Below are 25,120 nucleotides of genomic sequence, written 5' to 3' on the forward strand. Positions count from 1 at the left end.
TATGGATACGGGAAGGGGACGAGTGGAAGACAGCCTTTAACACGGCTAGCGGGCACTACGCATACCTGCTGTGTTCCAGGCTCTGGTTAACAATGTTGTCAGTGACAGGTTGAACCAGTTTGTGTTCAACATTCTACCTCAATGACATCCTCATTTTTTCCTGCTCGGCCCAAGAACATGTCCTCCATGTCCGATAAGTCCTCTAGCGTCTTCTGGCGAACCAGCTGTTCGTCAAAGCAGAGAAATGCAAATTACATTGATCCACCATCTCTTTCCTTGGATACACCATAGCTGCAGGCAACATACTGATCAATCCTGGAAAGGTGAGAGTGGTGGTGGATTGGCCTGCATCATACCTCCAGAGTGCAGCTGCAATGCTTCCTGGTGTTTGCCAATTTCTACCGCCGGTTCATCTGGGGCTAAAACACTCTGGCGTCCCCTCTTTCAACACTTACCTCTCCCAAGGTCCCGTTCACGTGATCTCCAGGTGCAGACCGGGCATTCTTGGACCTCATGCACCAATTAATTACCACCCCCCCCCCCCTCCTAATCCATCCGATCCGTCCCGGCAGTTGGTGGTGGAGGTCGATGCCTCGGACATCAGAGTGGGGTCTGTCCTGTCCGAAGACCAAAATCTTCATCCCTGCACTTTCCTCTCTCATTGTCTCAACACCACAGAAAGGAATTACGACGTGGGTAACTGAGAAGTACCTGCGTTGAAGATGGCGTTGGAGGGGTTTAGGCAGAGATGGTTAGAGAGGGCAGAACACCCATTCATACTATGGGAAGACCTTGGAATATCTTCACACCACCAAGCGCCTCAACTTCTCCATCTCACCCGAGGTCCGAAAATGTGAAGCCGGATGTGCTTTCATGCCTCTATAGCCCCACTGGTACACCATCAGACCCCGAGACCATCGTCCCTACTTCTTGTCTCGCCAGGTCCATGAAACACACAGCATTCCCAGACGGACAACGGGGGTTAGCCTGGCTAACTGGATGTTTATCCCGGACTCTGCCGGCTCCCCGGTTCTGTAATGGGCTCATTCCTCTCGACTGGCCTACCATCCTCACTCTCGTTAGACCCTGGCCTTTGTACGACAACCTTTTTGAACCTTTCTGTTCCCGACTTCTCCACGTTTCTTCGCCGCCTGCACCGTATGTGCCCAGAATAAAACTCTGTGGAAAGCTCGGGCTGGCCTCCTTCAACCTCTTCCCATTCTTCAGCGATCCTGATCCCATATATCCCTGGACTTCGTCACAGGTCTCCTCACCACTATCACACCACTCATCACTCAACACCACTATCCTCACGACGGTGGATAGGTTTTTCAAAACCGCCCATTTAATTTCCCAAGTTACCCTCAGCCTTACCCTTACCCTCAACCTGTAGCCAGCAACTCATGTGGGTGGACTATGCCCGCGACACCATACCTGCTCAGCCACTGGTCTCTCGCCGTTCGAGTGTTCAATGGGTTAGTCCACTCTTCCCTGAGCAGGAGGAAGAGGTCAACATACCCTTGGCCCAGATGTTCTTCTGCCACCGTTGCTGTACTTGGAAGAGAGCACGGTCCACCCTCCTCAAGACAGGTATCGGCGACAGGCGGACCTCCACCGGACCCCTGCTCCCTGCTCCCACCTGTTGGGGCTAGGGGGCACAATAATAATAATAATTTTGCACGCCCAATTTTTCAGTTTTTGATTTGTTAAAAAAGTTTGAAATATCCAATAAATGTCGTTCCACTTCATGATTGTGTCCCACTTGTTGTTGATTCTTCACAAAAAAATACAGTTTTATATCTTTATGTTTGAAGCCTGAAATGTGGCAAAAGGTCGCAAAGTTCAAGGGGGCCGAATACTTTCGCAAGGCACTGTATATATATATATATATATATATATAAAAATCTCAGTTTACATTGGCACGTTACGTGCAGTAATGTTTTGATTCCAAAACATCTGGTGATTTTGCAGAAAAGATGATAAAAGATGCAAGTGTTATTCACAGAATTAAAGATAAACGTATCCTCTATGCAACCGCTGTCAGATTTAAAAAAAACGTTATTCTTTTTACGTAATCTGAGAACTGCGCTCAGAACCCAAAGAAATAGCCGCCATTTTGGCGTCAACAGAAGCTACAAAAAAACACTATAAATATTCACTTATTCACTTAAAATGTCGAAAAAGTAAATGGGTCTGAATACTTTCCAAATGCAATGTATCCTTATTGTGAGTCCTAATTTAACCCTAATACAGTATGCCACAGAGACTTTGAATACCGTATGTGAAAATGTCAATGTGACTAACTTTCCAGTTTTGGAAAGTTGGAAACAGGATGCACCTGAACTAAATTGTTCGTGTCTCAGAGCAAAGAGTCTGAATACTTATGTAAATAAGTTTTTTCTGTTTGTGTTTTTAATACATTAGCAAAAAAAAAACTGTTTTCGCTGTGTCTTTATGGGGTATTGTGTGTTTAAAAAAAAAAAGATTTTAGAATAAGGCTGTGACGTAATGTTTTGGGGGGAAAAGTCAAGGGGTCTGAATACTTTCCGAAGGCACTGTATATTATCTTGTTCCACCAGGACTCTAAGAAACACAAGGTACAGTTCTTCAGGTCCCGTTGATAGGATCGTCTCCAACGGAACTCGTGATTGTACATTCGCCAATAGAACAGAGGGTGGAGGTGGTTCATTTATGTAGTTTCATCAGGGTGCCTCAGGGATTAAGGGCTGGGTGAGCAGTATGTCTTGCGCTGCCGACTCGTTGAAGTGGAAATCAAAATCGAGGTTAGTGATTGCTGTTCTGATGTCCAAGAAGCTCTTTTCGGTGGCGGAAACACAAAATAGCAGAAATGGTCAGACTGGCATTCCTCTCCTGAAGGCTAAGTCAAAGACCCACTCACTCACAGTTATACAAATACTGTACCACACACACACACAGAAACGACATCCTACATTTGTTTATTTTGTGATAGATCTGTGCCATCTACTGGGAAAAAAAATACTCTAATTGACATTTTCATATGGCTGCGGCCACACAGAGACGCATGAGCGCAGATGAAAGCGTATAATGCATTCATCAGTTTTCTGTTTTTGTCCATCAAAAGTTTAACTCAACGAAACTATCGTAGGACAAGTTGCATGTGTAAAAAGACGAGACGACTTTTGTCTGACAATAATCAACGGATAATGAAAAAGCATTTGCTCAATCCGGACGTTTTGGACACAACACATCTATGTGGCCTAAATGACAAAAGAAGGAATGTAATATACGAGTTCTAGTTCTATTTTCAATATGTGAGTGAAGTAACATGAATCTTACAAGTAGAGCAGTGGAGGCTGCTGAGGGCAGCCTTGCGGTTGGCCGGAACGAAGTCAACACAATTCCACTCCAGCCATTTACCAGTAGCCCGTCGCCCCCTGAATAAAAGGTGCCACCAACCTCATGTGCAATAGAGTACTCAAGTTATGCTCTTGGGCCAGAGAACTCAGGAAACCACAGAAGTAGGAGACATGGATCGCAGAAACACGAGTATGGAAAACAGTTCCCTTCGACTCTCCAACAATACGACAAGGAAGAGACTTCAGTGGGAGCTTATTTCCAATATAGTGCACTGCGTTTGACCAGAGGTACACTACTGTTCCTCACACCAGTGCAACGCCATGCCATTGTCAAGAACAAGACAGTAATCATAGTGCTCCTTACAACAATATGTTGCACTGTTTCATATCTCCTCAGAGTTATTCATCTTTCAAACCCAATGTATCATGTTAAATATACAGACAATTATGTGTTCAAAGAGATACGTATTTATAAAAACATATGCACATCAATTATAAATATTTCAGCCTATGTATAAAACCCACATCTTTTAAAATCTGTTAATATCTGTTGAAAGGGACACCAGATATAGGCTTTTGTCTAATATAACTGTTAATATCTGTTGAAAGGGACACCAGATATAGGCGTTTGTCTAATATAACTGTTAATATCTGTTGAAAGGGACACCAGATATAGGCTTTTGTCTAATATAACTGTTAATATCTGTTGAAAGGGACACCAGATATAGGCGTTTGTCTAATATAACTGTTAATATCTGTTGAAAGGGACACCAGATATAGGCTTTTGTCTAATATAACTGTTAATATCTGTTGAAAGGGACACCAGATATAGGCTTTAGTCTTATATAACTAACGTGTCCACAGAAGATGCCTGCTGGGTGTCGACGAACGGAGTCGATTCAACATGTAGTATTGTCAGGAGATGAATAAAAAAAAATAGCAGACGATACTCTGCTGTCATATGCAATAGAACGGTCACCCGCTAATTTTAACCGATCAGTGTGGTCTGATTTGTCTAAGACATCAGTGCTCTAGCTTTAATCGTAAACTCTATGATATGGTGCTACTCCATGGTGGGGCTTAACTATTAAGTTGATGCTAAACAAACCCAGTCGATTGTAGCAGTGCTTGACTGAAATCCTTTTGGGTGCCAGTACAGTTTATATTAGTGTGTTCCGGCCCAAGTCAAGCACTGGATTGTAGAGTATCCTATGTTTCACTGATGATATGAGTTCAAAAGGATTGGCTGAAGTGATTGAAAGTGACCCTATTCATTGTTGAAAGCCTTTTTACTCGTCATGGCAGGTATAGCCAGACTAGTAATGCTGTGTGATTATAGGGTAATATCATATAGATTACAGTTAAACAAATAAAGTTGTTGGAAAAAATGTCCTAAAAATACTAACATACATGACAGATTCCCTCCCTTTACAATGACATCCAGATCACAGACATACATATCAGTGGTGGCTGGTGGGCGTTGATATAGGAGGGCGGGACCATTGTAACCATGTGTTTGATACCGTACATTCCAGCCATCACATCAGCCTCATCTGATAAGCAGACTTCGTTAATATAAGCATTGGTTTTCTTGAGAAGATTAAGTCCTCGATGCACTTCAGGGTCAAGTTTCCTCTCGGAACAGATCTATGATAAGTTCAGATTTCCCCTCACCTAATCTTAACCATAAGCGGGGGAAATGCAAAATCTGACCAGCGTCAAGGTGAAATGTCACCCTTACAACCCTGGTGGCAGGGTAAAGATGTTGCTCCTGTGCTGCCCTCTGCTGGTAGTTTGCCATAATGCAACACATTAGTCTTCTCTACCTCGGCATTTAAGTGCAGTATGTACCAGCAGGACAAACTGTGTGTGTGTGTGTGTGTGTGTGTGTGTGTGTGTGTGTGTGTGTGTGTGTGTGTGTGTGTGTGTGTGAGCGTGTGTGTGTGTGTGTGAGTGTGTGGTGTGTGAGTGTGTGGTGTGTGAGTGTGTGTGTGAGTGTGTGGTGTGTGAGTGTGTGTGTGAGCGTGTGGTGTGTGAGTGCGTGTGGTGTGTGGTGTGTGGTGTGTGAGTGTGTGTGTGCCCAGGTCTTATTTCTTCAGTGATCCAATCAACACCTTGGAGACGAAGTTGACGATGGCACTGGCAGGTTGTTCGGGGTTGTGTTCAGCAAACAGGTGACACACATTCTCCGTCCCACTCACCGACTTCCTCGCCACAAAACCAAAGATCCTGACAAGAGGAGAAACAGCAGAGAAGCTCAGTAAGCCTTCAGCTTCAACAGCCAAACAGGAGAATCGAGGGTCATGTTCACTAGGAATACAACAGAAACATATGGGCCAAAATGGAGAGGGACCTTCCTGAATTCTTCAAAAAATAAACTGTTGTTTTCATTGCAAAACATTTTCTCTTGCTATTCAGCAAATACTTCAGAAAATACAAGTTATATCTCTGTGGGATAGAGAGAGATTTGTAAAGATAGAAAGACAATTTGTGAAACACAATGAGAAAGGGTGATCGAGAGGAAGACAGTGCATAAGAGAGAGAAAAATAATGACAGGAGCTGAAGTGAGAGAATGACTTACTTAGCAGACGAGCAGCGATCTCTTGTCCACCTTGTGAGGAGAGAATTAGTTAGTTGCCGTGCATGATTATCTGAGGCACACACACACCCACACAGGAGTGCACAGTACTCACATGATTATCTGAGGCACACACACACCCACACAGGAGTGCACAGTACTCACTTGCGGTCCTGTGGGTCAAGGGCACAGAAAATGACGGTATTGACGGTGTAGTGTCTCCTGAAGAACAGCCTAGAGACAGAGAGAGACAGTGAGGGGTGAGTACACTGTAGTGTAGGTATACAATATCTGTCGTAACTATACTGTTGGAAAAAAGGTTTAGATATTTTTTTATTTTTTTTATTTCACCTTTATTTAAGCAGGTGAGCTAGTTGAGAACAAGTTCTCATTTACAACTGCGACCTGGCCAAGATAAAGCACAGCAGTTCGACACATACAACACAGAGTTACACATGGAATTAACAAGTGTACAGTCAATAACACAGTAGAGAAAAAAAGAAAGACTATATACACAGTGTGTTCAAATGACATGAGGTGGTAAGGCAATAAATAGGCCATAGTAGCAAAGTAATTACAATTTAGCAGATTAACACTGTAGTGATAGATGAGCAGGTGATGATGTGCAGATGATGCTGTGTAAGTAGTGATACTGGTGTGATGAGCAGATGATGCTGTGTAAGTAGTGATACTGGTGTGATGAGCAGATGATGCTGTGTAAGTAGTGATACTGGTGTGATGAGCAGATGATGCTGTGTAAGTAGTGATACTGGTGTGATGAGCAGATGATGCTGTGTAAGTAGTGATATTGGTGTGATGAGCAGATGATGCTGTGTAAGTAGTGATACTGGTGTGATGAGCAGATGATGCTGTGTAAGTAGTGATACTGATGCTGGTGTGATGAGCAGATGATGCTGTGTAAGTAGTGATACTGGTGTGATGAGCAGATGATGCTGTGTAAGTAGTGATACTGGTGTGATGAGCAGATGATGCTGTGTAAGTAGTGATACTGGTGTGATGAGCAGATGATGCTGTGTAAGTAGTGATACTGGTGTGATGAGCAGATGATGCTGTGTAAGTAGTGATACTGGTGTGATGAGCAGGTGATGCTGTGTAAGTAGTGACACTGGTGTGATGAGCAGATGATGATGTGTAAGTAGTGATACTGGTGTGATGAGCAGATGATGCTGTGTAAGTAGTGATACTGGTGTGATGAGCAGATGATGCTGTGTAAGTAGTGATACTGGTGTGATGAGCAGATGATGATGTGTAAGTAGTGATACTGGTGTGATGAGCAGATGATGCTGTGTAAGTAGTGACGAAACGACAGAGAGGTTGAACAGACTGGCAATAGGGGTTGCAACAATGGCGGCGGATAATATTAGAAAGAGAGGGTCCAGATTGTCTAGCCCAGCTGATTTGTACGGGTCCAGGATTTGCAGCTCTTTCAGAACATCTGCGATCTGGATTTGGGTGAAGGAGAAGCTGGGGAGGCTCGGGCAAGTAGCTGCGAGGGGTGCGGAGCTGTTGGCCAGGGTTGGGGTAGCCAGGAGGAAAACATGTTCCTAAAGTGCAACCAACGCTTGTTAATGGGGTGGTACCATGTAAGGTAGTCCTTTGAACCTTTAGGTACATAATTCTACCCCAGTTCATTCCTCAGATACAATATGATATACTTGAATTTTCCATGGAAATTATTTTTGTGACGCCAGCATACAAATACAATAAATCATAACACAATATATGACATGCAGCACATAAAACTGGAAAGTTAGTCGCATTGACATTTTCACATACGGTATTCAAAGTCTCTGTGGCATACTGTATTAGGTTTAAATTAGGACTCACAATAAGGATACATTGCATTTGGAAAGTATTCAGACCCATTGACTTTTTGCTACGTTACAGCCTTATTCTAAAATGGAATAAATAAAAATAGCCCATAATGAAAAGTGAAAACAGTTAATATTTTTTTTGTGTGAATGTATTAAAAATAAAAAAAATGAAATACCTTATTTACGTAAGTATTTAGACCCTTTGCTATGAGAATCAAAATTGAGCTCAGGTGTACCCTGTTTCCATTAAATCATCCTTGAGATGTTTCTACAACTTGGAGTCCACCTGTGGGAAATTCAATTGATTGGACATGATTTAGAAAGGCACACACCTGTCTATATAAGGTCCCACAGTTGACATTGATTGTCAGAGAAAAAAAAAACAAGCCATGAGGTCGAAGGAATTGTCTGTAGAGCTCCGAGACAGGATTGTGTCGAGGCACAGATCTGGGGAAGGGTACCAAAAAATGTCTGAAGTATTGAAGGTCAAGATCACATTGGCCGCAATCATTCTTAAATGGAATAAGTTTGGAACCACCAAGACTCTTCCTAGAGCTGGCCGCCCGGTCAAACTGAGCAATCGGGGGAGAAGGGCCATGCCCAGGGAGGTGACCAAGAACCCAATGGTCACTCTGACAGAGCTCCAGAGTTCCTCTGTAGCGATAGGAGAACCTTCCAGAAGGACAACCATTTCTGCAGCACTCCATCAATCAGGCCTTTATGGTGGAGTGGTCAGACAGAAGAAACTCCTCAGTAAAAGGCACATGACAGCGCGCTTGGAGTTTGCCAAAAGACACCTAAAGACTCTCAGACCATGTGAAACAGGATTCTCTGGTCTGATGAAACCAAGATTTAACTCTTAGGCCTGAATACCAAGCGTCACGTCTGGAGGAAACCAGAACCAGAAGCATGGGGGTGGCAGCATCATGCTGTGGAGATGTTTTTCAGAAGCAGGGACTGGGAGACTAGTCAGGATCAAAGGAAGATGAACAGAGCAAAGTACAGAGAGATCCTTGATGAAAACCTGCTCCGGAGCTTTCAGGACCTCAGACTGTGACGAAAGTTCATCTTCCAACAGGACTTCAACCCTAAGCACACAGCCAAGAGAACACAGAAGTGGCTTCGGGACAAGTCTCTGAGTGTTCTTGAGTGGCCCAGCAAGAGCTTGGACTTGAACCCGTGGGGGAACTGCAAGGAAATATGATAATCCGTGGTGGAAAAAGTACCCAATTGTGATACTTTAATAGAAAATGACAAGTTTATTTATCCATTCCAGCCATCACAAACATACACCCCTACTCTTACAATAAGTGCCATGGGATCTTTAATTACATTTACATTTACATTTAAGTCATTTAGCAGACGCTCTTATCCAGAGCGACTTACAAATTGGTGCATACACCTTATGACAACCAGTGGAACAGCCACTTGCATCTAAATCTTGTTGGGGGATGTGAGAAGGGGGAGGTGTGATGAGAGATGATGAGAAGGATTACTGGTGTGACCCTTACTTACCCTATCCTAGGTATTCCTTGAAGAGGTGGGGTTTCAGGTGTCTCCGGAAGGTGGTGATTGACTCCGCTGTCCTGGCGTCGTGAGGAGTTTGTTCCACCATTGGGGGCCAGATGATGCAGCGAACAGTTTTGACTGGGCTGAGCGGGAACTGTACTTCCTCAGTGGTAGGGAGGCGAGCAGGCCAGAGGTGGATGAACGCAGTGTCCTTGTTTGGGTGTAGGGGTGATCAGAGCCTGGAGGTACTGAGGTGCAGTTCCCCTCACAGCTCCGTAGGCGAGCACCATGGTCTTGTAGCGGATGCTGTATGAGCAGATTCAACTGGAAGCCAGTGGAGAGATGCTGTGTAAGAGGAGCGGGGTGACGTGAGAGAACTTGGGAAGGTTGAACACCAGACAGGGCTGCGGTAGTGTTCTGGATGAGTTGTAGGGGTTTAATGGCACAGGCAGGGAGCCCAGCCAACAGCGAGTTGCAGTAATCAAGACGGGAGATGACAAGTGCCTGGATTAGGACCTGCGCCGCTTCCTGTGTGAGGCAGGGTCCTCTGCGGATGTTGTAGAGCATGAACCTACAGGAACGGGACACCGCCTTGATGTTAGTTGAGAACGTCAGGGTGTTGTCCAGGATCACGCCAAGGTTCTTAGCGCTCTGGGAGGAGGACACAATGGAGTTGTCAACCGTGATGGCGAGATCATGGAACGGGCAGTCCTTCCCCAGGAAGAGGAGCTCCGTCTTGCTGAGGATGCTGTTCAAGCTTGAGGTGGTGATCCGTCATCCACACTGATATGTCTGCCAGACATGCAGAGATGCGATTCGCCACCTGGTCATCAGAAGGGGGAAAGGAGAAGATTAATTGTGTGTCGTCTGCATAGCAATGATAGGAGAGACCATGTGAGGTTATGACAGAGCCAAGTGACTTGGTGTATAGCGAGAATAAGAGAGGGCCTAGAACAGAGCCCTGGGGGACACCAGTGGTGAGAGCGCGTGGTGAGGAGACAGATTCTCGCCACGCCACCTGGTAGGAGCGACCTGTCAGGTAGGACACAATCAAGCGTGGGCCGCGCAGTGGATGCCCAACTCGGAGAGGGTGGAGAGGAGGATCTGATGGTTCACAATGGCGGCGGATAATATTAGAAGAGAGGGTCCAGATTGTCAGTATCGAAGGCAGCCGATAGGTCTAGAAGGATGAGAGCAGAGGAGAGAGTTAGCTTTAGCAGTGCGGAGCGCCTCCGTGATACAGAGAAGAGCAGTCTCAGTTGAATGACTAGTCTTGAAACCTGACTGATTTGGATCAAGAAGGTCATTCTGAGAGAGATAGCGGTAGAGCTGGCCAAGGACGGCAAAAATAGCCCTCAAGAGTTTTGGAGAGAAAAGAGAAAGGGATACTGGTCTGTAGTTGTTGACATCGGAGGGATCGAGTGTAGGTTTTTTCAGAAGGGGTGCAACTCTCGCTCTCTTGAAGACCCAGGAGGGACGTAGCCAGCGGTCAGGGATGAGTTGATGAGCGAGGTGAGGTAAGGGAGAAGGTCTCCGAAATGGTCTGGAGAAGAGAGGAGGGGATAGGGTCAAGCGGGCAGGTTGTTGGGCGGACCACGGCCGTCACAAGACGCGAGATTTCATCTGGAGAGAGAGGGGAGAAAGAGGTCAGAGCATAGGGTAGGGCAGTGTGGGCAGAACCAGCAGTGTCGGTTGACTTAGCAAGACGAGGATCGGATGTCATCGACCTTCTTTTCAAAATGGTTGACGAAGTCATCTGCAGAGAGGGGAGGAGGGAGGGGGGAGGATTCAGGAGGGAGGAGAAGGTGGCAAAGAGCTTCCTAGGGTTAGAGGCAGATGCTTGGAATTTAGAGTGGTAGAAAGTGGCTTTAGCAGCAGAGACAGAGGAGGAAAATGTAGAGAGGAGGGAGTGAAAGGATGCCAGGTCCGCAGGTGAGGCGAGTTTTCCTCCATTTCCGCTCGGCTGCCCGGAGCCCTGTTCTGACCTCAGAGAGAGTCAGGACACCCGTTTAACGTCCCATCCGGAAGACGGCACCCTACACAGGGAATCACTGCCCTGGGGAATATGTATATTTTTTTAGACCAGAGGAAAGAGTGCCTCCTACTGGCCCTCCAACACCACTTCCAGCAGAATCTGGTCTCCCATCCAGGGACTGACCAGGACCAACCCTGCTTAGCTTCAGAAGCAAGCCAGCAGTGGTATGCAGGGTGGTATGCTGCTGACCAGGACCAACCCTGCTTAGCTTCAGAAGCAAGCCAGCAGTGGTATGCAGGGTGGTATGCTGCTGACCAGGACCAACCCTGCTTAGCTTCAGAAGCAAGCCAGCAGTGGTATGCAGGGTGGTATGTTGCTGACCAGGACCAACCCTGCTTAGCTTCAGAAGCAAGCCAGCAGTGGTATGCAGGGTGGTATGCTGCTGACCAGGACCAACCCTGCTTAGCTTCAGAAGCAAGCCAGCAGTGGTATGCAGGGTGGTATGTTGCTGACCAGGACCAACCCTGCTTAGCTTCAGAAGCAAGCCAGCAGTGGTATGCAGGCTGGTATGCTGCTGACCAGGACCAACCCTGCTTAGCTTCAGAAGCAAGCCAGCAGTGGTATGCAGGGTGGTATGCTGCTGACCAGGACCAACCCTGCTTAGCTTCAGAAGCAAGCCAGCAGTGGTATGCAGGGTGGTATGCTGCTGACCAGGACCAACCCTGCTTAGCTTCAGAAGCAAGCCAGCAGTGGTATGCAGGGTGGTATGCTGCTGACCAGGACCAACCCTGCTTAGCTTCAGAAGCAAGCCAGCGGTGGTATGCAGGGTGGTATGCTGCTGACCAGGACCAACCCTGCTTAGATTCAGAAGCAAGCCAGCAGTGGTATGCAGGGTGGTATGCTGCTGACCAGGACCAACCCTGCTTAGCTTCAGAAGCAAGCCAGCAGTGGTATGCAGGGTGGTATGCTGCTGACCAGGACCAACCCTGCTTAGCTTCAGAAGCAAGCCAGCAGTGGTATGCAGGGTGGTATGCTGCTGACCAGGACCAACCCTGCTTAGCTTCAGAAGCAAGCCAGCAGTGGTATGCAGGGTGGTATGTTGCTGACCAGGACCAACCCTGCTTAGCTTCAGAAGCAAGCCAGCAGTGGTATGCAGGGTGGTATGCTGCTGACCAGGACCAACCCTGCTTAGCTTCAGAAGCAAGCTAGCAGTGGTATGCAGGGTGGTATGTTGCTGACCAGGACCAACCCTGCTTAGCTTCAGAAGCAAGCCAGCAGTGGTATGCAGGGTGGTATGCTGCCCGACCAGGACCAACCCTGCTTAGATTCAGAAGCAAGCCAGCAGTGGTATGCAGGGTGGTATGCTGCTGACCAGGACCAACCCTGCTTAGCTTCAGAAGCAAGCCAGCAGTGGTATGCAGGGTGGTATGCTGCTGACCAGGACCAACCCTGCTTAGCTTCAGAAGCAAGCCAGCAGTGGTATGCAGGGTGGTATGCTGCTGACCAGGACCAACCCTGCTTAGCTTCAGAAGCAAGCCAGCAGTGGTATGCAGGGTGGTATGCTGTTGTAGAGCTGACCAGGACCAACCCTGCTGTAGCTGTCCAGAACCTGAAGCCAGCAGTGGTATGCAGGGTGGTATGCTGCTGACCAGGACCAACCCTGCTTAGATTCAGAAGCAAGCCAGCAGTGGTATGCAGGCCAAGAGTGCAGGGTGGTATGCTGCTGACCAGGACCAACCCTGCTTAGCTTCAGAAGCAAGCCAGCAGTGGGATGCAGGGTGGTATGCTGCTGACCAGGACCAACCCTGCTTAGCTTCAGAAGCAAGCCAGCAGTGGTATTCAGGGTGGTATGTTGCTGACCAGGACCAACCCTGCTTAGCTTCAGAAGCAAGCCAGCAGTGGTATGCAGGGTGGTATGTTGCTGACCAGGACCAACCCTGCTTAGCTTCAGAAGCAAGCCAGCAGTGGTATGCAGGGTGGTATGCTGCTGACCAGGACCAACCCTGCTTAGCTTCAGAAGCAAGCCAGCAGTGGTATGCAGGGTGGTATGCTGCTGACCAGGACCAACCCTGCTTAGCTTCAGAAGCAAGCTAGCAGTGTTATGCAGGGTGGTATGTTGCTGACCAGGACCAACCCTGCTTAGCTTCAGAAGCAAGCTAGCAGTGTTATGCAGGGTGGTATGTTGCTGACCAGGACCAACCCTGCTTAGCTTCAGAAGCAAGCCAGCAGTGGTATGCTGCTGGTGAAAGTGAACCAGTAAAATACTACTTGAGTAAAAGTCTAAAAGTATTTGGTTTTAAATATACTTAAGTATCAAAAGTAAAAGTACAAATCATTTCAAATACCTCATATTAAGCAAAGCAGACGGCACAATTTTCTTTTGTTTCTGGGAGAGCCAGGGGCACGCTCCAACACAGACATATTTACAAACAAAGCATTTGTGTTTAGTGCGTCTGCCAGATCAGAGGCAGTAGGGATGTCCTCTTGATAAGTGCATGAATTTGACCATTTTCCTGTCCTGCTAAGCATTCAAAATGTAATGAGTACTTTTGTGGGTGTCAGGGAAAATGTATGGGGTTCAAGCATTTTGCTAATCCCGCAGTAACATCTGCTAAACACGTGTATGTGACCAATAACATTTGATTTGAGTTAAAAGAAACATTATTTTCTTTTGGAATGTAATGAAGTAAAAGTAAAAGTTGACAAAATTATAAATAGTAAAGTACAGATACCCGCAAAAATGACTTAAGTAATGAAGAGGGTACAAATGTGCCCTTTTAATGTACCACCCCAGTGACAGAGCCATTAGATCCTTTTAGGTGTCATAAATTAATCATTGCGCCTTATGGTGGGTACAAATATGTACCTTCGTTCGTTGCTTTTCTGCAACTTATTGGGAAACCGAAATGTCCCTTCAACGTCCAGAACTACAGTGTGATGATTGGATCTTAATATTCAAAATATTGGGTACAAAAATGGACCCTCTTCGTCCGCACACGTACCAAAAGGGTAACGAACAATACCATGTGATATCATTATCTGTACCTCTGAAGATACATTATCTGTACCTCTGATGGTACATTATCTGTATTTAGATATTGTTGTTCCCCAGGGAACAATACCATGTGATATCATTATCTGTACCTCTGAAGGTACATTATCTGTATTTAGATATTGTTGTTCCCCAGGGAACAATACCATGTGATATCATTATCTGTACCTCTGAAGGTACATTATCTGTATTTAGATATTGTTGTTCCCCAGGGAACAATACCATGTGATATCATTATCTGTACCTCTGAAGGTACATTATCTGTATTTAGATATTTATGTTCCCCAGGGAACAATACCATACCCTTATTTTGTAGGAGGTTCTTTATATTATATGTGTGTGCAGGCATATGCATGCATGCTCAAGTGTGTGTGTGTGTGTGTGTGTGTGTGTGTGTGTGTGTGTGTGTGTGTGTGTGTGTGTGTGTGTGTGTTCACATGAATGCATGGCATGCCGCGTGCATGTGTGTTCATGCAAGTGTGCGTATGACTCACTTCCTCTGATTGTCGGTGAGAGTGATGCCCTGTGTTGAGACTTTGAAATTAACCACAGTGGAGGTTGGAGGAGGGTCCATGGCCAGAGTCAGACTGGCTGCCTTTTGTACAGCCTGGTACCCTGTCAAAGACTCCAGCTCTACTGAGCCCAAGAACCACACACTGCAAGCTAGGGAGAGAGACACACACCAGTTACACAGACACACGGTATACACTGTAACACACATACAGACTGGTACCCAGTCAGAGACTGCAGCTCTACTGAGCCCATGAACTACACGGAGAAGCATACATGACACACACACACACACACACACACACACACACACACACACACACACACACACACACACACACACACACAGAGAGAGAGGAGAGCTGAGACTATAAAGTACCTGCTCCCTGTTTGAGTAGCTCAGCAGCAGAGTTGGTTACTGACTGTGTTGAGGGATCACTTGTCTCTTCCAGAGGGTTTGACAACACAGGAAGAAAAGGGAAGTTTAGTGGGAACTGATATAATTGTATTTATAAAAACACAAGGAAAGACACACACACATTCTTACCTCTTTCGGGGATGATGAGTTTACAGGGCAGGGCCAACGGGGTAATGGAATGTTGACAGACCAACACAGTCAGACTTCCTGTGAGGAACAGAATACACTGTCTCAGATACTTCAATATACCTTTCCATCTAGTCATTGGTCAACCCAAAATTATTTTTGGGACCAGATTTTGTGGACCTGTTTAGATGCACTAATGAGTATGTCCACCAGAGGAATACATTGTATTACTTCACAAAACTGAACATATGCACCCACGCAGTACACATATGCATAGAACCCAACACAAAACACCATAAAAGAACAGAACAGAACAGAACACGCATACGTAGGCACATAGCACAACACACATGAATATGTCCTCACCGAAGTAGGGTTCATTGGGACAGCCCTTAAGCTGCACCCCTTTCTGTGTGCACTCAATCAGGAAGTGCCTAACCAGTTCATTGGATAGGTCGCCACCCACTATGGAGATAGGAAGTGACATCAGAGAGGATTGGGGAAATGGCAAGTGCCCTAGGTACAGATCGAGGATCAGCTTCCCCTACCCTAATCCTAGCCTCAAATATTTGTGGAGAAAAATGCTAAAATGACACAGGATCAGCGGCAACTTCACCCTACACCGCCCTGGACTGACAGAAATATCTCATTAGAAGAAAGTCAGAAGTGACCTATAACTACAATAGTAAAATGTTATGACGTATTCTAATGAGACCATGTTGGAACTTATGGACCTCTCTGAGTCTGCGTCTCAAATGGCATCCTATTCCCATAGGGCTCTGGTCAAATGAAGTGCACTTTATAGGGAATAGCATGCCATTTGAAATGCAGTAATTTGTGGCCTATCACACCCACCTTTCTTGCTCTGTGTCAGGACAGAGGGAGGGGGTGTGGCCACCTTCATAGCCAATCCGTAGGCTCCGCGGAACGAGTGACTGTCCCTGACGATGAAGGATCCAGGTTCTCTGTCCTTCAGCACACCGATGGCTACAGAGCACCACAGGAGTCAAAAAACTAAGTTTATAACACAGTCACAACACCCAATGTCATCGTCAGTAGCGACTGTGATGCCCTTTTCAGACTACTGAGACAAACAGAGCCAAGCCAAGCCGAACTGTGCTGCTCTGGCCTGGTTGCACAATGTGTAATGCACATCTAGCATAAATGGATGGAACTGTGCTGGAAAGCACAGTGTGAAAAGAAAATATCCAAGGCAACGCACACAAAGAGAGAAAGAGTTCTTGCAGCACCTGTCTAATTTCCAGAAACAATATTTACCTTGATCTCTGGAGATGTCAGGCTTGTACCAGAATTTGGAAGTGTCCTGAACAAACTTCACATTGTCCTGCTTACTGGAAAACGGGTCTGCAACACAACACACAGACAGAGACGGCCACTTGGTGTGAAGAGAGAGAAAGAGAAGACCGTATGATTGAGTGTGAATTCAGGCATTGTCTTTTAATGTACGGGTGAGAGTCAACGTAGAGGTGTCTATACATGTTTACAACACGGGACAGACTGTGTAATGAGGTTTAATTTTTCACATGCACAAGTACAGTGAAATGCTTAACTTGCAAGCCCTACCCAACAGTGCAATACTGAGTGTCAAAATATTACAAGTAATAAACTAAACAACAAGAACAAAAACACACCAAATAAGTGAGGACAAAAACAACTACATTTTCAGATAAATGTCAGCTACTGCATATACAGGGTCAGTACCAGCACCAAATGTACAATAGGGAGGGATAGTGGAGTATTTGAAGTAGATATAGATAGATATAGATATAGATTGCACATGTAAATGTGTGGGTGTGAGTGTCCGTGTAGGCGCGATTGGCAGATGTACATGGAAACAGGGCTGAAAAGTGACTGGTAGCAGAAATACTTATGGTTATATAGTGATGGTGATATATAGAGTGAAACAAATCAAAGCACATTTTATTCGTCTCATGCGCCGAATACAACAGGCTTACAGTTAAATATTTACTTACAAGCCCTTAACCAACAATGCAGTCTTAAGAATATACCAAATAAAAGTCAGATAAAAAATAACAAATAATTAAAGAGCAGCAGTAAAATAACAATAGCGATACTATATACAGGGGGTACCAGTACAGAGTCAATGTGGAGGCTATATACAGGGGGTACCAGTACAGAGTCAATGTGGAGGCTATATACAGGGGTACCAGTACAGAGTCAATGTGGAGACTATATACAGGGGGTACCAGTACAGAGTCAATGTGGAGACTATATACAGGGGGTACCAGTACAGAGTCAATGTGGAGGCTATATACAGGGGTACCAGTACAGAGTCAATGTGGAGGCTATATACAGGGGTACCTGTACAGAGTCAATGTGGAGGCTATATACAGGGGTACCGGTACAGAGTCAATGTGGAGGCTATATACAGGGGGTACCGGTACAGAGTCAATGTGAGGAGGCTATATACAGGGGTACCGGTACAGAGTCAATGTGGAGGCTATATACAGGGGGTACCGGTACAGAGTCAATGTGGAGGCTATATACAGGGGGTACCAGTACACACTCAATGTGGAGGCTATATACAGGGGGTACCGGTACAGAGTCAATGTGGAGGCTATATACAGGGGGTACCGGTACAGAGTCAATGTGAGGAGGCTATATACAGGGGGTACCGTCAGAGTCAATGTGGAGGCTATATACAGGGGGTACCGGTACAGAGTCAATGTGGAGGCTATATACAGGGGGTACCAGTACACACTCAATGTGGAGGCTATATACAGGGGGTACCGGTACAGAGTCAATGTGGAGGCTATATACAGGGGGTACCGGTACAGAGTCAATGTGGAGGCTATATACAGGGGGTACCAGTACACACTCAATGTGGAGGCTATATACAGGGGGTACCGGTACAGAGTCAATGTGGAGGCTATATACAGGGGGTACCGGTACAGAGTCAATGTGGAGGCTATATACAGGGGGTACCAGTACACACTCAATGTGGAGGCTATATACAGGGGGTACCAGTACAGAGTCAATGTGGAGGCTATATACAGGGGGTACCAGTACAGAGTCAATGTGAGGAGGCTATATACAGGGGGTACCAGTACAGAGTCAATGTGGAGGCTATATACAGGGGGTACCAGTACAGAGTCAATGTGAGGAGGCACAGGTTAGTCGAGGTAATTGAGGAAATATGTATATGCAGGTACAGTTATTAAAGTGACTATGCATAGATGATAACAGAGTAGCAGCAGCGTAGAAGTGTGTGTGTGTGGGGGGGCAATGCAAATAGTCAGGAGTCTTATGGCTTGGGGGTAGAATCTGTTTAGAAGCCTCTTGGACCTAGACTTGGTGCTCCGGTACTGCTTGCCATGTGGTAGCAGAGAGAACAGTCTATGACTAGGGTGGCTGAAGTCTTTGACAATTTATAGGGCCTTCCTCTGACCGCCTGGTATAGAGATCCTGGATGGCAGGAAGCTTGGCCCCGGTGATGTACTGGGCCGAGCAGTTGCCGTACCAGACAGTGATGCAACCCGTCAGGATGCTCTCGATGGTGCAGCTGTAAAACCTTTTGAGGATCTGAGGACCCATACCAAATCTTTTCAGTCTCCTGAGGGGGAATAGGTTGTGTCGTGCCCTCTTCACGACTGTCTTGGTGTGTTTGGACCATGTTAGTTTGTTGGTGATGTGGACGCCAAGGAACTTGAAGCTGTCAACCTGCTCAGTCCTCCTTTTCCTGTAGTCCACAATCATCTCCTTTGTCTTGATCACGTTGAGGGAAAGATTGTTGTCCTGGCACCACACGGTCAGGTCTCTGACCTCTTCTCTATAGGCTGTCTCATCATTGTTGGTGATCAGGCCTACCACTGTTGTGTCATCAACAAATGATTGTGTTGAAGTCGTGCCTGGCCGTGCAGTCCTGAGTGAACAGGGAGTACAGGATAGTACTGAGCACGCACACCTGCGGGGCCCCCGTGTTGAGGATCAGCACGTGTTGTTGCCTACCCTTACCACCTGGGGGCGGCACGTCAGGAAGTCCAGGATCCAGTTACAGAGGGAGGTGTTTAGTCCCAGAGTCCTTAGTTTAGTGATGAGCTTTGAGGGCACTATGGTGTTGAATGCTGAACTGTAGTCAATGAATAGCATTCTCATATAGATGAGTACCAGTCAAAAGTTTGGACACACCTACTCATTCCAGGGTTTTTATTTATTTTTTACTATTTTCCACATTGTAGAATAATAGTTTAGACATAAAAACTATGAGTAAACACATGTGGAATCATGTAGTAACCAAAAAGGTTTTAAACAAATCAACATATATTCTTCAAATCAGCCACCCTTTGCCTTGATGACAGCTTTGCACACTCTTGTCATTCTCTAAACCAGCTTCACCTAGAATGCTTTTCCAATAATCTCAAAGGAGTTCCCACATATGCTGAGCACTTATTGGCTGCCTTTCCTTCACTCTGTAGTCCAGCTCATCCCAAACCATCTCATCTCAGCTGTGACCAAATATCTCACGGCCATTTTAGGCATGTTGACGTTCTTCTTGTTCTAGTCTGTCTGCATGCTCATCTGGTCTTTCCCTGTGCTCCACCTCCAATTTCTGTTGTTCCGATTTTGCCATGAGTTCTATCTCCCTCAGTTGCAAGTCTATGGGAATTGACCTACTGCCCTTTTCACCAACATCCCTCTACGTAAGGATTTCCTCCTCAGCAGAGCAACTCTTTGACTACTGATTTTGGATGGCCATGTCATAATGATTTGCAGTGACGAGCAGATTCGCCTTTGTACTTTTATCTAGCATCTCCCATGTAGGATTTTCCACAAATGTTTCCAACTTAAGGGCCCATGGCTTTTTTTATTACCCTGTGTGTTTATGAAACTTTCAAAATATTTCCACCAATCAGTGACGGAAACTCTACCTAAAAGAAAAAGCCACAACAACTTAGGACAGGGAGTTAAAAGATGAAGCCAAACAAACAGGGGAAACACCAAAACACAAACAGGTTGAGCTGGAAATCGCACCACAGATGAGGTGAAGTGTAGCTCTCCCCAACATCTCTCAAGCTCCACTGGAGCACTGGGCCAGCCACGCCTAAATAGCACCTGGGCCAACACAGGTCAAACACCTTCCCAGTAATGAGTTGGCAACCAGCACACGTGTAACACACACGGACTGACGAGGTGACACCAATCAGTGCACCCTACGTGTCAACAAGCTATGTGTGCTAAAGTCCATCCTCAGAATATAAATGGAAAAACAAAGCCAGTAACAGAGGACGGACGATTTTTACGCGCAACACTTTTCAGCACTCGGCGGTCCCGTTCTGTGAGCTTGTGTGGCCTACCACTTCGCGGCTGAGCCGTTGTTGCTCCTAGACGTTTCCACTTCACAATAACAGCCCTTACAGTTGACCTGGGGCAGCTCTAGCAGGGCAGAAATTTTACTAAATGACTTGTTGGAAAGGTGGCATCCTATGACAGTGCCACGTTGAAAGTCACCGAGCTCTTCAGAAAGGCAATGCTTCAGCCAATGTTTGTCTATTGAGATTGCATGGCTGTGTGCTCGATTTTATGCACCTGTCAGCAACTGAAATAGCTGAATCCACTCATTTGAAGTTGTGTCCGCATACTTTTGTATATATAGTGTACATGTAAATAGGATTAATAGCAGGATAAATAAATAGATACTAATGATAATGGCAATCAATAATCAATTAACAGCAGCATAGTGATAGTAATACATCTAATCAATAATAATTTTAGGAGCAGTGTAGTTGTGAGGTCGTGTGTGCCATTGGGTGTAAGTGTATGGCTTCAATAATGAGCATGTGGTGCCTGGAGAAGTGGGTATACTCAAATTTTGCCAAAATGTTTCCAAAGGCATGTCTTACCTTGCTTCAAAGTAGCCTATTGACAAATCCCCACCTTTTGTTATGTTTTAGAAAGACTTAACTCTTATGCATTCTCCTGTTCTATCGGTTTTCTGTCAGCTTTCTTTCATTGTCTAGCAGACGAAGGCTTTATCCTAATCATATTAGCAACCCATGATAGTTGTTGCATCTTTAAATCCCCCCTTTTTCTAACTGATATTTCCATCTCTGTCCACGAAACCGCTTGCATGTGCGGTGTGCATTTTAGAAGAGTGTTTTCCCGCGCAAATGGCATTTTGCAACATTCACGCATAGGCCTACTGCCGTGTGTATTTTGCTGTGCCTGAAATGTGAATAAATAATAGTTGATCTGCATTTTAATATAAACATTCCCTCCAAAGCACTACTTTGATAAGTATCAATCGGGATTAATCAATGTCCACCACACCACACCACTGTGTGTGTGTAAGTAAGACAGGTGTATATGTCTGAGTGGGTGGAGTCCTGTGGATGGGCATAGAGTCCGTGTGGGTAGTCTGTGGGAGAGGGAGAGCAGTAGTTGTTAGCCATTTAACAGTCTTATAGCCAGGGGACAGAAGCTGTATAGGAGTCTGTTGGTCTGAGCCTTGATGCACTGGTACCGCCTGCTGGACAGCAGCATGGCTGTAGTCTTTTGCATTATTTCTGCCCTTTCTCAGACACTACCTGGCATGTACATCCTGGATTGACTGAGAGCTCACCCTGAGTACTGTGCTGGGCCGTCCATAATATCACCCTCTGTAGGGCCTTTTGTTCAAGGGCGGTGCAGTTGCCATGCCAGACGGTGATACAGCCAGTCAGGATGCTCTCAATGCTGCAGCTATAAGTTCCCAAGGATCCGAGGGGCTCTGCCAAACCATGCCTACTTCACAACTGTTGTGGTGTGAGAGGACCATGTTAAGTCCTTAGTGATGTGGACACCAAGGAACTTGAATCTCTGGACCGTCTCCACTATGGCCCAATCGATGTGAATGGGGGTGTGCACCCGCCCTTGTTTTCTGTATTCAGCCCCTTGGTCTCGCTGAAGTTGAGGGAGAGACTGTAGACTGTCTCATAGTCAGTCGTTGGTGAGGTTGAAGAGGGCAGTGTGGAGTGGAATAGAGAATGCGTCATCTGTGGATCTGTTGGGGAGGTATGCAAATTGGAGTGGGTCGAAGGTGTCTGGGAGGATGGAATTGATGTATGCGATGACCAGCCTTTCAAAGCACTTCATTATTACAGGTCGGTAGTAATCGTAGCAGGATGCCGTAGAGTTTTTTGGGAACAGGAATGATGGTGTGTGTGTGTCTGCCTGTGTGTGTATCTGCGTGCATGTGTACCTGATCCAGGCAAAGGGGCTCCACCACCACCAGGGCTGAGTCCTCTGAAAGGGGCTGGGGTCATGGCTGAGGGGAAGGGGATGCTGAGACTACTACCACTGTGGGGGCTGGATAATCCACTGAGAGAGGGGGAGCGGGACCCAGCCAGCGCTGGTACCCTCTTCTCAGGAAGCACGGGTGGCAGTCCTGTCAGTCTACCCTCTCCAAGCCCCAGGCCTAGATCCAGGCCCCCCAGCCCCTCCACAGCTTCCAACAGGCTGTCCTCCAGACCAAGATGTCCATTCCCCAGCAGCAGAGAGACTAAATCCCCCTGGCTTTGGGCATCCTGGTTCCTCTCACCCCAGCTCTGGCCCCCAGACCCCTCCAGGTCCCTCTGGGCCCCCAGGGGAGATCTGTGCACATTGAGGAGGCTGAGGGGAGAAAGAGATTTGGGGATGATCAAGTTTAAGCACAAATGTGTAAGGCCAGCAGCTGGGAGACGAGAAGCAAGTACTGGGAGTGAATATTTAATGCATAAACGGACATGAAACAAACAAGGACAGCGTCTGAACAAGGGACAACAATAATGCTGACACGGGGAACAAACTGAGGAACAGACAGATATAGAAGGGGCAATCAACAAAGTGACCAGGTGAGTCCAATGAAGCGCTGATGCGCGTAATGATGTTGACAGGTGTGCGTAATGATGGGCAGCCTGGCATCCTCGAGCGCCAGAGAGGGGGAGCGGGAGCAGGCGTGACAAAATGTAGCTACAGTTAACACACACACAAAAACACTGCAGTGTGAAAGACAGTACCTGTTTGTGTGTGGGAGGGTCCTTGACGATACAGAGTGCATGGATCCGAACATTCTCTGACAGGTGGTGGGAGTGAAGGACACTTCCGAGCAGAAAAGCTCTCCATTCGACGAGGCTGGAGTTTGGTTCATACTACTGTCCAGGAAACTTTGAGAATCTGCAAGAAAATAAAAACAACAGCATCCCTTTAAGTCTGTGGCATGGCTTCCCCTTTAACATTACAGATAGGTGCATACTAGTCTACTCGAGAGCTCATCTCTTATCTTTGAGACGCTGAATAGCTGCCCATGCTAAAACATGCTTTGGATCAAATGCGCCCTCTATCCAACTCTATGGTGCATACAGTGCAGTATGTGACTGGAGGTTTGTATGAAGGTCATCCTTTAACATAATCTGTTCAGTTCCCCACTTCCAAAATACGTTTGCTTCTCATTTATTTTCCTGTAGCAAGTCTCAGATTAACAGTCCCTGAGATATTTTCTTACACACTGCTCTTTGTGAGTCCTCACCAAATCCTGTATATTGGCTCTGTACTCCAGCCATATGTTCTGTCGGGAGAGCAACAGACATGCTCAGCATGAGCTCCTGATTTATCTGTTTTTAGTTTTTAAAATGAGATGAACATCTCCAATCTAAAAATAATTCAAGACATGATGAACAACTATTCATTCTGTATATATATATATATATATATATATATATATATATTTTAAACTTTGTGCCTCAAATGTAGTAGTTTTTACTTTCCTTAACTAGCTACACAACAAAAACCTAGCCAGCAAGCTAAAAAAATTAAGCTAGAACAAACCTAGCAAGTGCAGCTAACACAACTACGTCAAACGACCAAACTGAGTCAATAAACCAAAAAGCAGCATGGACTCTAACCTTAAACATATATTTTTTTGTGTGTGATTTTTCACTATTTAAGATTTTTTTTAAAGCTAAATTAGCATAAACTAGCAACATAAGCAGACAAACAAAAATGGTCGCCATGACAACGGTGCAGCAGAACAGGGCAGCAGCAGCAGCAGCAGAGCCCACAGGCACCATGTGTTCCCTCAGCGCTGAGTCCATTCTCTACCCTCCAGAGACCAACAAAATGACACAAGGAAAGCTTTTCAACAGAAACTACTAAAGGGGAGGCCAGAAACCCTTTTCACAGACCTGTACAAAAACGGTGATGTGAGTAATTTCATCTCTCTCACTGACCAGCCAAATGTATGGCGCTCAGCAGTCTGCTCTCACTATGGGTGAAAGTAAAAGAGACCACAACCCTGACAGCACCATGATAACAATCAGCCTGACTGGGACTGTCATGGTGCAAGGTAACCCATTTAATTTAAAGACTGAACATTTGATGTCATTCTCCAAAGGTCCTACAAACAAGCCCCCTCTGGCAGGAGAAGCAGCGTGAGTAATGAAGAAAAAATGTAGCCATCATAAAGACCTCCTTGTATCAAATACAGCCCCCTCCCACTCTCCCCACCTCTCCCCTCTTTCTCTCTTGAGCTCTCTCTTTATTCCTTCTCTCCTATTCTTTTATCCCTCTCCCTCTTCTCCATTGACTTTATGTTGAGGAATTTAGGCTGAATTAAACCCTCTTGTCATCTCCAGTATTAGATTACTTACACACACACACACACACACACACACACACACACACACACACACGTCAAAAGTAGTGCACTATATAGGGAATAGGATGGCATTTGGGATGCAAACTTTCTATATGTTAATGGTGACCTTACTCTACATCTTCAAAT

At 45.9% G+C, this 25,120-nt stretch overlaps 1 protein-coding gene across 2 annotated transcripts in view; it reads right to left on the reverse strand.

The window, feature by feature from the left end:
- Positions 1-2,940: 2,940 nt before the first annotated feature.
- Positions 2,941-25,120, reverse strand: part of LOC118372077 (tensin-3-like) — a 63,560-nt gene continuing 41,380 nt past the window's right edge. Inside the window, exons 6-16 of one of the 2 annotated variants that reach the window (XM_052480022.1) lie at positions 23,358-23,514; positions 22,562-22,971; positions 16,621-16,707; positions 16,198-16,329; positions 15,709-15,807; positions 15,346-15,423; positions 15,178-15,243; positions 14,783-14,951; positions 6,083-6,151; positions 5,921-5,950; positions 2,941-5,567 (exon numbers count right to left, since the gene is read on the reverse strand). In XM_052480022.1, coding sequence (XP_052335982.1) covers positions 5,426-5,567; positions 5,921-5,950; positions 6,083-6,151; positions 14,783-14,951; positions 15,178-15,243; positions 15,346-15,423; positions 15,709-15,807; positions 16,198-16,329; positions 16,621-16,707; positions 22,562-22,971; positions 23,358-23,514 — 1,439 coding nt within the window. In that variant the 3' untranslated portion in view covers positions 2,941-5,425. The remainder of the gene's footprint in view (positions 5,568-5,920; positions 5,951-6,082; positions 6,152-14,782; positions 14,952-15,177; positions 15,244-15,345; positions 15,424-15,708; positions 15,808-16,197; positions 16,330-16,620; positions 16,708-22,561; positions 22,972-23,357; positions 23,515-25,120) is intronic. The other variant, XM_052480023.1, reaches the window with a different exon arrangement.

The sequence above is a fragment of the Oncorhynchus keta genome, chromosome 26 (assembly GCF_023373465.1).
Source record: "Oncorhynchus keta strain PuntledgeMale-10-30-2019 chromosome 26, Oket_V2, whole genome shotgun sequence".
NCBI classification, from domain to species: Eukaryota; Metazoa; Chordata; class Actinopteri; order Salmoniformes; family Salmonidae; genus Oncorhynchus; species Oncorhynchus keta.